General features: G+C 35.8%; 2 protein-coding genes and 1 long non-coding RNA gene across 3 annotated transcripts; 2 read left to right on the top strand and 1 right to left on the bottom strand.

Annotated features, from left to right (window-relative positions):
• The first annotated feature begins 2,018 nt into the window (after positions 1-2,018).
• LOC108219678 (pentatricopeptide repeat-containing protein At1g79080, chloroplastic) lies at positions 2,019-4,673 on the top strand. The gene has a single exon (XM_017393174.2). It carries the CDS (start codon positions 2,524-2,526, stop codon positions 4,225-4,227), a length of 1,704 nt encoding a protein of 567 aa, XP_017248663.1. The 5' UTR covers positions 2,019-2,523; the 3' UTR covers positions 4,228-4,673.
• Positions 4,674-5,762: 1,089 nt separating this feature from the next.
• Positions 5,763-7,111, bottom strand: LOC108220790 (uncharacterized). The gene is made up of 2 exons (XR_001806795.2): positions 6,925-7,111; positions 5,763-6,096 (listed from the first exon to the last, which is right to left on the bottom strand). It is a non-coding gene; the product is annotated as an uncharacterized LOC108220790 (long non-coding RNA).
• Positions 7,112-9,063: 1,952 nt separating this feature from the next.
• Positions 9,064-10,218, top strand: LOC108222247 (uncharacterized). Its single transcript, XM_017396169.2, has one exon. It carries the CDS (start codon positions 9,064-9,066, stop codon positions 10,216-10,218), a length of 1,155 nt encoding a protein of 384 aa, XP_017251658.2.
• The last annotated feature ends 4,297 nt before the right edge of the window (positions 10,219-14,515 follow it).

The raw sequence follows: 14,515 nt of genomic DNA, 5'->3' as shown, positions 1-14,515 counted from the left end.
TATACAGATTACAGGTTATATACGCGTTATAGGTTACAAGAGCTTCTCCAACTGCGTTGGCTATAATCGTTGGCTAAATTAGATTTGTAATACATAATGTAAAATTTGCTGAATCTTTATGCTTCAATGATATTGGCTATATTGGTTGGCTATAATTTAAAAATAGTATATTATTAATATTTAGATTGTTATAAATAGAATATATCAGTTTAATATGGTGATAATTTATATGTAATCAGCGGAAATGAAGAAAATAAATTGCGAAAAATGACGTGGAATTCACTACAGATCTGTAGTGGTTCGACAAATATAGTCATCCATAGGGGTGGCTATAATCATAGACAAGGGCTTGCTATGGTTGGAGTGGTGTTTCTCGTGGGAATTGGCTAAAATTTATAATTTTGGAATGCCACACTTTTAGCTAATGACTTCTTATGGTTGGGGATGCTCTAAAGCCGGGACGTATCTAGGATTTTGTGCTTATGGGGGCAGAATACCTGGGATTTCAAACTCATGGGGAAAATTAGAGGTTACAAAAAAAAAAATTCTTAATGATTTGTGGTTCTTTTGCTTGAAGGGGGAAGTGTTTATATAAAAATGCAAAATACAACAATCGAACCATGATTATTTCCATAACAAAATCCAACCTCAACCAAGGGGGCAAGGATGTTAGCTTTGAAAAATATTATACTGAAACATTGTAAACACTAAACAAGACACTGGGGCAAGTACTCCCAGCATGAATCCGTCCCTACTCTAAAGTGATTTATAATATTTGTAATTTTTTTATTTGTAATTTTAAATTTAATTGAAATATAAATAAAAAATACTGACTTAATTTCTAAATATTTTATCTTAGTTGGCACTCATAAAAAGATTTATTAGATAACATTATATATTAAAAAGATCCATAAATAATATCAACCAGCTAATAAAATTTGATTGATCAATAAAATTATTAATATTTTAGTTTAATATAATAATATTATTAATAATAATAATATATAGTATAAGTATATTAAAATAGATAGTATAGATCTATGATAATACTGGTAAAATAATAACATGGTAATTAAAAATAACATCTGACGGTGTTTAGAAATGTGAATTTAATTTTAAACGGTGGATTTCAATGATAAGATTTGAGTTATTATTTTAAATTTTCAAATTCATACTAATATTTTAATGCCTGGATCTCAAATGAATTAATGAACTAATATATTTTGGTTGAAACATATCTATATATACTATACTATAATAAGCCAACATGGGTATAATTTGTAGTCCAAGGTTTTAGTTATATTTTTTGGTTTGGTACTCTTCTTTTGGTACTACAAGTCTACAAATATGGACTCTATTAGTATTATAAACAATTTCAAATACTAAAAACACTCATAACAATACATTATAATATAATATTTCATTAAAAAAATTATGATGATGTTATAAATAAAATTATAAATATACAATTTCGAATATTCTTTTTCAACAAGAACTTTCATATAACTCTTTTTAACTTTAACGTGTTCTATTTCAATATAACCATTACATAACTGAATCTTTCAAACGTATTACACGATCGACTATGTTTGGAAAAGATTAGAATTTTTTGATTTTTTTATTTTTAAATCTATGTGTACTAAATTCGGATTAAATGTACTAATATATATATATATATATATATATATATATATATTAGGGTTTGTCCATTTTTAAGTAATCGGAAGAAAATATATTCAGTTGAATAATATAATTTAATTAAAATTCAATCCATCAATACTAAAATACTAATAAAATGATGTTAAAATTTAAATTATTATAATAATAAATTACGAACTATATACCCGCCCGTGCTTGGCACGGGTTAAAGGCTAGTATTAATAATTATATACAAGAGTCATTTGGATTAGTTTAAAAAAATTTAAATCTGTCTACTTTTTTTTTCCGGGAACTTCTTTATGCTTGTTTAGACGAACTTGTATCCGCAAGGCAACTTCTAAATATTGGGTTCCTTTGCCGAAAATATAGCACATACGCGCCAACAATGCGTGTAAAATCGACTTTTGGATAACAGAGTTGCGGCCAGGAGGCCCCAACAATCCCCCGAGTAAAAATCAAGATTCCCGATCATCAAAATTAATTTATACACTTGACTGAATTGCTCTTGAATCACAAAGCTCCCATCCTTAAAGAAGAATCAAGAATCTCATCATTTCATTTCTGACCATTGTACATATGCATGTATGTATATCATCTTTCTCCTCTTCTCAGTTGTCATGCTTATCATATCCAGTTGAACTCACAAATTATCTGTTTGAGCTTTAACTTAATTCAAGTTGAAAAGTTTTTTATGCGCATTTATTTACATTGTCCACACTTGCATCTACTGCAATATAACACTGTTAGTGGTATCGATTTTGGGTTTTCTTGATTTCTTGATTTTTGCTAATGGGAAGTAGTCGAAATTTTTGAATTTAGTCTTGCGTATTCAGCATTTTTCTGTAAAGATTATAGCTTGAATTTATGTCTGCATTGATGAATCTAGTGGCACCTATAATGAGCCCTTCTGCAGAGCAGACAAGAATGTGTAGTGGGTTTTCTTTGCAGATTCCACATGTCCATTCTTTTTCTCCTGCCAAGGGCTTTTCTAGAGTTTTAGCGTCTACCCATATGGCTGTTCCTTCGAAAGATTCTGTTTTTACGATACCCAATTGGAGACATGGTAAGAATGATGCTAGAACTAAAGATTATAGGATGAATGATGCTTTTTTGTACTTGGAATACATGGTTGGGAAAGGGCATATGCCGGATGTTGGTCAAGCAACTCAGTTGTTGTATGATTTGGTCAAGTCGAATAAATTTAGGAAAGCAACTAGAGTAATGGAGATGATGGTTGCTTCGGGCGCTGTTCCGGATGCTGCTTCGTATGCTTTTTTAGTGAACCAATTGTGCAAAAGGGGAAACGTTGGGCACGCAATGCAGTTGGTTGAAAGAATGGAGGAGTATGGATATCCGACCAATACTATGACTTATAATTCTCTTGTTCGAGGTCTTTGTATGCGTGGTGACTTGGAACAGAGCTTGCAGTTTGTGGACAGATTGATGCAGAAAGGGTTAGTGCCAAATGCTTTTACCTATGCAATCTTGCTAGAAGCTGCTTATAAAGAAAAGGGGGTCAATGAAGCAATTAGGCTCTTGGATGATATGATCGACAAGGGTGGGAATCCTAATCTGGTCAGTTATAATGTGTTGCTAACTGGGTTGTGCAAGGAAGGTCGAATAGATGATGCAATTACATTCTTTAGAAATATGCCATCACATGGTTTTAATCCAAATGTTGTGAGCTATAATATATTGTTGCGGAGCTTGTGCCATGAAGGAAGATGGGACGAGGCGAACGAACTTCTGTCAGAAATGGTAGGCGAGGAGCGATCACCGTCTATAGTCACCTACAATATATTGATTGGTTCACTCGCTTATCACGGCAGAGTTGATCATGCCCTTGATGTGTTAGATGAAATGTATATGGGACCTTTCAGGCCCACTGCAGCCAGCTACAACCCAGTTATCTCGCGGCTCTGCAAAGAGAAGAAGGTGGATGATGTAATTAAATGTCTGGACCAAATGATATATCACCACTGTGTTCCAAATGAAGGAACATTTAACGCTATTTCTGTGCTTTGTAAGGAGGGTATGGTACAAGAGGCTTTCGCCATATTCAAGTATTTGAGTAGTAAACAAAATTCCTCTACTTACGATTACTACAAAAATGTGATTTCTGCATTATGTCGGAAAGGGAATACATATCCAGCACTTCAGCTTATGTATGAAATGACAAAGTATGGTTTTACTCCCGGCTGCTATACGTATTCATCTTTGATTAGAGGGTTGTGCATGGAGGGAATGATAAATGAGGCAGTGCAAATATTCTTCATCATGGAGGAAAGTGGCTACAGGCCTGATGTTGACAATTTTAATGCTCTTATACTTGGGCTCTGCAAAGCCCAGAGAACAGATTTGTCCTTGGAGATTTTTGAGATAATGATTCAGAAAAATTTTAAACCCAGTGAGACAACTTACACCATTTTGGTGGAAGGGATTGTTCATGAAGGAGAAAAGGAGTTGGCAGTTATGGTTCTGAAGGAATTGAATATCAGGCAGGTCATAAGTCGTAGTACAGTGGAAAGGCTAGTTATGCAATATGACCTTGTGAAGTTACTAGTATGAAAAGCTATCAACAAAGATAAACGATTACAGCCCAGTTACTGCGAAAATAACAGGATGAAGATTCCTACATTTAAGTTCAGGCGCTGAATGAAGATTGACGAGGGGACTTCAATCCTGGATGCAAACCCAGTTGAAAAGTTTAGGAGATCAATTCTTTCTGATGCACTACTGTCCGAGTTCAATCTTTTCCTGCTGACTAATTTCATGAGGTTTTATCTATGTGTTCAAGCATGATCGATTTAAAAAAATTAAAATCATGTCTAAGGTTCTCTGATTCATTTATATAGGGTGAAGAGCTTTGTAATTAACATTTTATTTACCATCGTGACTATTCTTCTCAAAAAATCAAGATTGAGAAACTAAGCTGGTCTATGTCGTTCATCTTCTACTCAGACTTTCTGATTGTTGTCTAACTTCTGTAAGTATCAGCTAAAATTTTACATTGAGCTCTTTTTTTGTTCAAAATTTAGAAATAAAATAGGCATCACCGTTCTTTGTGCTCAGTGTTCCTTTCAGGCTCCAAGAGATAGCACAGTAAGATCAAGGGAACTCACCACCTCAAATGAGCTTTCTGTGTATCTCTCAGTGGAACACAGGCTCTAGGGGATAGCACAGTAAGATCAAGGGAACTCACCACCTCAAATGAGCTTTCTGTGTATCTCTGCTGCTCTGCCAGCATTATCAGTTTGTGTGTTACTTTATCTGTGCGCTACGTCTTCATTTATGTTCATCCTAGTCGGATTACTTTCAGGAAATTACAATGCTTTCACCTAGTAACAAACCCTCTCAGCTCTCACTAGAAGAGAAGTGAATACGCTTCAACATTATGAATATAGTGTCTGAAATTGACATATCACTATCAGACGCTAAGGATTTCATAGGATTGGTTGGTCTTCCATCTTGTTTCCTATCTTTTATTTTTGACCAATCTTGTTTCCTATCTTAGTTAACAAAAAAATTGCAATAAGTTGAAAAGAAAATAAAAGCATCTTTCAGTTAAAAGAAACTGCTGTTCTCTTACAAACTTGCAGAAGATGATAAATATTGCATAATGGAACTGAAATTGATAAATTTGGGATTTTGGTAACTACTTGAATGTTTGTAGCCAAGCCAGTAATACAAATATACAATACAAAACATCAAGAGCACTCCAGGAGGGCAAGTAAAAACAACAGACTTGGACTTGGAGTGTGAATGAAATTAGCCAGTGTGTTCCACACACTTAGTTTTCATAGAAAAGAAAACAAGTGCACAGATTTGACTTCAACTTCTTCTTAAATGATTTCTTCAGAAGACAAGGATATCTAAAGAATTGGTTGGGGAGAAATTTCCCTCATGTTTGTCTCAAAAAAAGTTCCCATTCTGAAAAGATTTGGAAAGAAAGGAAAAAACCTCATTTTCTATTATTTTCCATGATTCAGAAACACTTAAATTCTAAAACTAACAGATAACAATTTTCCCAGACAATGCACCACTTCAAAGCAGTATCAACAGACAACAGGACAAAACTTTTTAGATTAAACTACTCCAGCAAAGACACAATTAAAAATAAATTGCAATGTTATATCATTCATAAAACCCGATTATGCAAAATAAAAAAGATCATTTCTGACAACAAAGTTTTTTGAAGGTCTTCATAAAATAACCAAACTAACAGCATTCCCCAAACATAAATCCTAAAGCTGACTTAGTTGCTAGCAGTACAAGAAAACTCTGCTTTCAGTGCCCTTGAATCATTCAGCATTGTGGTGATGAAGATGTAGACTCACAAGCAGAAGTGATCTCATTGACCCAGCAAACAGTCTACTTGGATCTCTGTCTCATCTTTCGGCGCTTCCTCTTCAGTCTCCTCATCCGCTTCTTCTTCCACTGCAATGCAGAAAAATTACTCACCACGTCCATATATAAAAAAAATCAGATTTGCAGGCAAAAAAAATGTCTCTCTTGTTCAGTTCCAAGGAACGTTCACTCCCACCTTAACAATTTGGCGTGAAGCCCCATTTTACTTAAAAACTAAATTATCTTTAACCTCTATACAAGATTCTGATATGAGTATTCTTCTTTAATTTTCAAATATGCATACTCATCATCTTTATTGCTTTTCTTATTATTATTGAATACGACCTAACAAATAAACACATAATTGCGTGTATTGCCCAACAGTTAACTGATGCTTGGGAAAAACAATTGTGCATATTAATAATCGTCACCGTTCTTTCAAATTTTTAACAAGACCTAAACACCTTTTAAAAAATTGTCCATTTTTTCTACGATACGTATATTCTGCTTCTGTATCTAATTTATACCGTTATAATCCATTTCCCCATATTCTTCCCATTTCGTTGATTTGCCGATGCCACCACAAAACATAACCCACCCCCAACCCCTATATACAAAATTACAAACACACATCCTAACAAACATCATTCTCATACCCTCACGGGCCTCAACCTTTGAAATTGCTGCATTCTTATTTCTTCTTTTCAACAATTTAAAGTTGGGTATTTAAAATATCAACTAATTCATCCATTTTCAATTGCACAATGTGACTACTAATAATCAGGCACATATATTATATTAACAGCATAACATAAGGAACACTAGTAACATCATAGCAATTAAATTAAACAAAAACAACACGAAATTTAAGGGAAATTAAAACACAGTATGACTAAAAGAGTGGTAAGTAAAACTAACCTTAGCTCGCATCTTGGATTAACTTGGGTAGAGAACTAGAGATCAGCCGATTTTAGCAGCAAACAAGACGACTCGTTACTCTTCTCTACCAATTTATATCCAGAGACATCGGAAGTCGGAACCCTACACCTTATGGGCTTTTAATTCTCTCTTGGGCCTATCCGTATGTTAATACAATGGGTTTGGTTGGTTTGAAGTAATAAACTTCTTTTAGGCGCTTTATTTACCCACATATTTCTTCTTTTTTTGCTAAATGAAAAAGATAAATTCTTGGAAGCAGGCCCAACAATTTCTTTATTCGATCTTCAATATAATATAAAAAATTATATATTTTTAATTTAAAACATTCACAGTAGTTTATTATAAAATATAAAATAGAGTAAGAACATATATATGTCTCGAAAATAAAGGTCGAAGAGGTTGTCCAATAATATAAGGCATCAATAAAATATTGTCTGATCAACATTAAAGGAACGATTTTTCTAGTATGTGTGCATGAGCGCATGCTAAATACTAAATTTTATAAAGTCAAGGTTATTTTAATTAATTACATCATCCTAATAATGATGGATCCCTGCATATATAAAAATTGCACAAATTAAAAAAAGCTGAATACATAGAATTTAATTATTAGCATGTGTTCATGACATGTACTAGACGAACAGCTTAATCAATGATCTAAATTATAACTAAATATATCTTCTTTCAAAAAAAAAAACTAAGAATATCCATTTCTTGGACTTGCTCCTAGGTGGAGTGCTGAAATATCATAATCAAACGAGTCCCAGGGGATTCACCTTTGTAGACCGTACATGCATTGCAATTCACCCTCCCAAAATGTCACTTATACGAGTTTAGTGAGACATGTTTGATTTGGTTTTAAAAAGAACACGTCTGCATACAAATTACTTGTGTTTCGTCTGCACAATCTCATGGTCCTTTTGTAAAGTTTTACACAGGATTTGTATTGTGGAGATGAAACAAAGGGGATGCATTATGGATACAAGAGAAATAATCACATGAAGCTAATGTTTCGTGATCTTCATTTGATTCTTTGTAGGCATGTCCCGTGACAAAATCAAAACGAGAAAACAGAGAGATAGGGTTAATTACATTATAGAATCAAGATTTTCTTAAGTTTTATACCATAAATCTTCTGCTATGCAAAAGGGCAAGTTTAGCAATGTGTCGCAGTACCTCCCATAGGGTTGTCAATAGATTAAACTGGACCGTAAGATATTATATAAAATTATTGAACACGTTAACATATTTTTTTATGATAATATTGATTATATTGATCGGTTATATTTTAAATATATCATGTCATAATAGAATCTAAATTGAAAATTTAAAAAATAATTCAAATAATATTATTTAAAATGAAGTAAATATTCTTAAACATAAACTTTTTTTTTTTGACAATAAACTTAACTTTTTTTTAATTAAACATATCCTCCCTCCGTCCCAATGAATTATATACATTGGGATTAGACACGGAGACCAAGAAAAAGTGTAAGAAATAAGTAAAGTTAGATGGAAAGTGGGTAAAGTGGTGGGACCCACATATTTTTTAATAATAGATTTGAGGTAGTGGAAGAAAGTAGTGGGTGTAATAATGTTTTTATTATTATAGAATGGAGATAGCGGGAGAATGTAGTGGGTGGAGTAGTGTTTTATATTATAAAAAATTGTTATTTTGAGAATGTATAGAAATGACGGGACATCCAAAAAAAACTGTATAAAATTGATTGGGACGGAGGAAGTACTCAAGTATCGTGGAGGAAGGTGAGAAGCACACTGATCGGACCAATACAAACCGTTAAATAAAATTGGAAACGTGTTTTGTTTATTCGAAAAGTTCCAAGCTTTTTTCAGTCTCGAGGTACGGAGGACCACATGACCCTACACGCCACATCAGCACTAGCCTTTGACTCTATGACAGCTGTCAACATATAATTAGCGCCAGAGGACCCACCTAACACTGTTCGATAATATATATTCATGCTGCGCCATATATGACGGAGCATTCAAGTACATACATACATCTCAGTAAATACCTCTCAGGAAATCACTTTATTAATACATTCACTGTAGACTGTATTGCATAATTTGCATTGCATGATCTTTACATTTTTACAAATGGCTTCAGCTTGTATTAATAATCTTGCATTGTCGCCGGACCGGTTTCTGGACCGGCCAACGAGTTTTTCGTCGTTCGGTTGGTTCAGTCCTCGAATGTCCCGTGGCCGTGACCAAGAAGAAGCTTCTAGATCTTCCTCTGTTAAACCTGCACCAGTTTCTCCATCAAAAACGGTAGCCACTACTGAAATCATTGAATTAGACTATGAAGTTTTCGAGAAGGATTTCGAGTTTCAGGTTGAAGATCCGGTTAAAATACTCCCGGCTGATGAGTTATTCTCCGACGGCAAGTTAATACCGCTTCAACTTTCCGCATTCCAGCCACCGGAAAATTCGTCGGAGAGCAGGTTGCTGGATACTGCTAAAGCTCACGAGAGCTGTTCGATTGTTGAATTGGATCCCTACTTGTTTTCACCGAGGGCGCCGAGGTGCGCTACTCGGTGGAAGGAGCTTCTCGGATTGAAGAGACTGTCGCAGAACAATGCGAAACAGGATAATCAGAAACCGATGGCTTCTGGAATCATCAATAACAAATCTCTCAAGCATTTGCTTCATAGAAGCTCGAAATTACCTCCAATTGACTCGTCTCTTAGCTTTCCTCTGCTAAGAGACAGAGATGAGGTAATTTCAGTGCCGTCTCGTTTGTCCTTATCATCATCGTCCTCTGGTTATGATCGCGCTGAGATGCCAAGGCTATCTCTTGATGCAGAGAGGCGTATTAATTCCAACAAGAATTCGAGTAGGATTAGATTAGTGAAGCATAGAGAAGGTAAAATCAGCAGAAGTCCTGTGCCGAGACAGGTAGATAACAATTCAGTAACCGTGTTAGGCCGTGGAGTTTCTCTGGATAGTCCGCGTATGAATTCATCAGGAAAAATCGTGTTTCATAGCTTAGAGAGGAGTTCAAGTAGTCCTGGTAGTTTCAATGGGGGTCCTCGATGCCAAAACCGTGGAGTGGAGAGGTCATATTCAGCAAATGTTAGAGTGACTCCGGTGCTCAATGTTCCTGTTTGTTCAAAGTCTGGTAATGTATTTGGTTTTCCCCTCTTTTCTGCTCCCTCGCATAAGAGAGATTGTGGCGCTGCCTGTGGTAATTCAAGCCGGAGCCATCATCACCAGCAAATTAGCAGCAAGAACAAAACGGATCGATCCTGATGATTTGCATATTACCTGATATTAGTGCCATACAGGTAGACACTTATCTATGAGATGTTTGGTTTAGAGTCTGTGGGAGTTAACCGTAACTATTTAAAATTGTTTTCGTAACAAATTTACAAACGAGATAGACCGGAGATGTTTGGTTTAGAGTCTGTATTGGTAGTTAACCATAACTATTAGACATTGTTTTCGAGGCTCTGAGACATGTACATACTGCGAGATCGGACATTGCCGAACTGTAATTTAATTGTTGCCTGAAATCTCAGTTTTTTTCCTCATTCACAAAGTGTGTTACCGTTAAGCTGCAGCAGCAGCAGCATTGTAATGTGACATGTGAGTGGCACGTTAGGTTCTGGCAGTATATTTCTACTTTAATGCATATCTTTATTCTATTTTCTTTCTATTGGTTGAGCTCCTGGAAGTGAAGCCAAAGTTTTCAGAAATTGCCAGCTCTGGCGATTTTATATACATACATTGCAAGTTTTGCATCTCATTTTGATTCCCAGCTTTGTTTCTTTTAACTTGCCCTTAATTTTTTATTAGTAGCAAATTAATTTGTTTATTCTGTATCTTACGAAGTTCTGTCTCCTTGATGCTTAGCTGAAGCTTCGCGGATGTTTCCCTGTTAAATTTTCATTGGTTTTGTAGGCAGATGAATATTATAACTATGCAGGTACTGATATCCCTGCTTAAAAATTTAACCTGAGCAGATTGTAATTTATTTCGAGATTTACATTCTGAAATGTTGATAGTGCGGTTTTGCCTTGGTTACTGGGATTATCGTGCTTCAAATCTCATTTAAGATATGATTAGTCTGATAAGGAATCATAATGCTTTTCACGTCATAATGATTTTATTACACTAATTTTGCTAGTATTTGTCTTTAAGAGCAAATTTAGGCGTCCATGACAGACTTTTGTGAATAAACTTATTTATGTTGAGTGTTTGATTTTCTTCACTTATTCTGTGCTTGGATAAGAATGACATTCAGAATTGCCTCAGTCTGAACAATTTCTCCTTTTCTATGAGCGCCTTGTTTGTACCAAGAAACTAGACAGGCATTTGATTCATGGTTAATAAGCCCAGTTTACTGGAATCGGAACCTCAAACCTATGTGTTGGTATTTGGTTAACAATTTTGTGACATGGAATGGGAGCCCCAATCTTACTTGGAGGGTAAATCATTCCTTACACTCCTCTTGAGATACTCATTCTCATACCCTTCATTCCCATTCCCGATTCTTATTCTCACTTGCGATCCAAACACCCTCCTCAAACACACCATGTAAATACTTGAAAAACGTCAATATGAATCAAGTACGATGCTTGAGGTTGTGGATGAGGGATGTGATCAATATTTTTCTCGAACATCAGGAAATGTATACATCTTACAGTGGTAATCTGAACACACCAACTCGCACCACTAGACGAATAAAACGAGGAATAAAGTATTAGGTTTAGCAACTAAGTGGAGAGTTGGCCTTTGATGCAGACTTGCAGTCAAGATACCCCAGAAGCAGCAATAACAGAGCATCAGCTTTTCATTTTCCAGGTTTCTGCGAGATACCAGATAGCCACTGTGACTGATGATGATAAGAGACGGATGGTCCATTTGAAACTAATTATAGCAAGTAGCAAGCTCCCCTCCAGGGAAATAAGATTTTACTTGAATTACATTTCAGCTGAAACACTAGTGTCCCCTTATTTAATGTTTCTTATTATGTTGGGGAGCCTGTACTCTACTGTCCTCCCAATTATTTCTGACAGTGCCATGTTATTGTAATATACTGCTCAAATTTTCAACTTTTCAGTCTCAAACTATTAGTAGCTACCTATCAACATTCGATTTTTTGGATCAAAGTAAGATAATGATCTAAAAGGTCTCGATCTCAAGAATATGTGAATGAGGAGATGTTTCATTATATGTACAAGTATAAGATATACTTAATTAACGTTAAACACGCTGTTAGCATAGAGCGGAGTGGACGAATATAAGAGCAGGGGTGGCAATCTTAGACACGACCCGAAACCTGACACGAACCCGACCCAACCTGAAACCCGATTTACTGAGACAGAAATCCGAAAGTGACCCGAAAATCACCCGAATGACCCGAAATGACCCGAAATTAGAATTTCATTTCTAATAATTTCAATTTTCAGTTTTATTCAACTTTAAGTGATTTGAGCTTAACCTGAAATCGACCCGATTGCTGATACGAACACGACCCGTTACCCGAAATTGCCATAAAAGTAATAGAGCTGCCACTAGGGTGGAGAAAAATAGGATCAGACTGTCAGAAATCAGCAAAACAACGTGCTTTCTCTCTCTCTCCCCCCAGTCTCTCCCTGTCTCTCCTCTCTCTCTCTCTCTCCCCCCCTGTCTCTCCTTTTTTCTCCTCCCTCCCCCGCTCTCCGCTCTGGAATTTGCCACTCTCCATGCAAAGTTATATTTTTAAGAAATTATTTACATTTTAATTCAGAAAGTATTTGTAAAGCCAACAATTTAAAGTCACCAACCGTCAAACGATAACGATTCTGTAAGATCTCGTAGTGCATTGTTTTTTTTTTAATTTAAGAGATGTCTGATCGATTTTGTCCAGTAACTTGCTTGGTCGTCATCAAGCATCATTAATCCGCAGAGATGTGTGATCAATTTTGTCTAGTAACTTGCTTAGTCGTCATCAAGCATCATTAATCCGCACAGATGCGTCATCGACTTTGTCTAATAACTTGCCTAGTCGTCGTCAATTATCATCAATCCGCATTGTAAATTTTTTGTATATGAGAACTTAGGCATCCAGAATTGAATGTGAAAGTCGGTCCTAGAGTTTAGGTTAGTTTTCTATAGTTATTGTTTATACTTCGTAGCACTAGGCTACTGGAATTGAAAATAATGATATCCAGATTATAATACTTAGGATGGCCGACGCCTCTTCACAGTTCACAGGGCCTACGCAATTTGGCGCGGCCTTGACAGAATTGGAGCAGCCAACAGGTTTTCTTTGTCTGTTTTTTTATTGCCCTAAAAAGAACAACTCATTCTAGCTCCTCTATATATAATTTTGTCCTGGAGCTGCTACTAAATATATTCTCCTTGTGATTTTGATTTTCCATGTGATCATATCTCTGGTGGCCTGTGAGCCTGTCCCCAAATCCAGCCCTTCATTTTCCCGCCATTCTTGTATTTGAAATAGTCGATTCACATTTCTTCTGTTCCGTAATGAATGGAGACTTTCCATTGATCTTTAATTCATTGCCTGTAGTTTCCTCTGCTTTGATCTTGTTAGTCAGCTCCCAAATTGCTATAACTGGTGGCAACCAAGAACACATTCCGGTTACTAAAGGTTGTGTTATTTTTTTTTCTGAAAATAAAAAATACTAGTAACTGGATTGGTAAGTTTTATTTAATATTTACTCATCATTTCCGAAGAGCAAAATTGCTTTGAGAATTCTCATTAAAATCGAAATCACGGGGTCCCTACTTGCTACTAGTGTCCCCTAGTAAAGCCAAAGTAAGAGATTTATATGGAATCTTGGTGGTGTGCCACCTTACACCAATCACTTTGTCCTCAAGTTGAAAGTGAGGAAACAACACTAAAGACATGAATTGAAATGGATGATAATAAGTACAAAGGTCGCTTGATAATCAGGACAGAGGTCTACTATACTACTATTTCTCCTTGTATTTTTCTCCTCTCTAAATCAGTGGCCGGAGGCGGAGGCGGAGGCAGTACCAGCGCATGGTATGTCTGGGTAGCATATTTCATAGTGACAGGTGAAAACAAACGTAAGAATGATAAGAAAAGTGCTAGTTATTTATAATTGATTCACTAAAACAACAATGCTATTTCAGTATTTCCTGCTTATTTGCACGTTAGATTTGTTTGGCCAGCTAAGCGAGCCTAACTCCACAAAAATACGATATTGTCCGCTTTGGGCCTAACCCGCACGGTTTTGTTTTTGGGCACCACCCAAAAGGCCTCGTACTAATTGGAGTTGTTCTTGCTGCTTATATTCTAGCTTTATGTCCCTCCCACAACCGATGTAGGACAACTCCTAACAAGATTTTCACTAAAAAAAATTACAGTATAAGTTTGCCCTCCCTCAAGTTTAACTCTGGTTCCACCACTTCTCTAAACTCATATCTGGGAAGGTCCCTGTTTCATTAATTACAGTGAATTAGCGAGCAGTTTTTAAAGTGCAGAAACTAAAAAACCTGAACCAATCAAGAGCACACGTCTGCCTTCTGGCTCATCGAAAATGCTTCTATCATCCAAGCTGGTCTGGTAGTCTTT

The sequence above is a fragment of the Daucus carota genome, chromosome 5 (assembly GCF_001625215.2).
Source record: "Daucus carota subsp. sativus chromosome 5, DH1 v3.0, whole genome shotgun sequence".
NCBI lineage: Eukaryota > Viridiplantae > Streptophyta > Magnoliopsida > Apiales > Apiaceae > Daucus > Daucus carota.
The sequence above is the reverse complement of the archived record's forward strand: the minus strand, read 5'-3'. Positions and strand labels throughout refer to the sequence as shown.

Excerpts from the sequence above, each read along its gene's own strand:
- LOC108219678 (XM_017393174.2), top strand. The coding sequence starts at position 2,524 with ATGTCTGCATTGATGAATCTAGTGGCACCTATAATGAGCCCTTCTGCA.
- LOC108222247 (XM_017396169.2), top strand. The coding sequence starts at position 9,064 with ATGGCTTCAGCTTGTATTAATAATCTTGCATTGTCGCCGGACCGGTTT.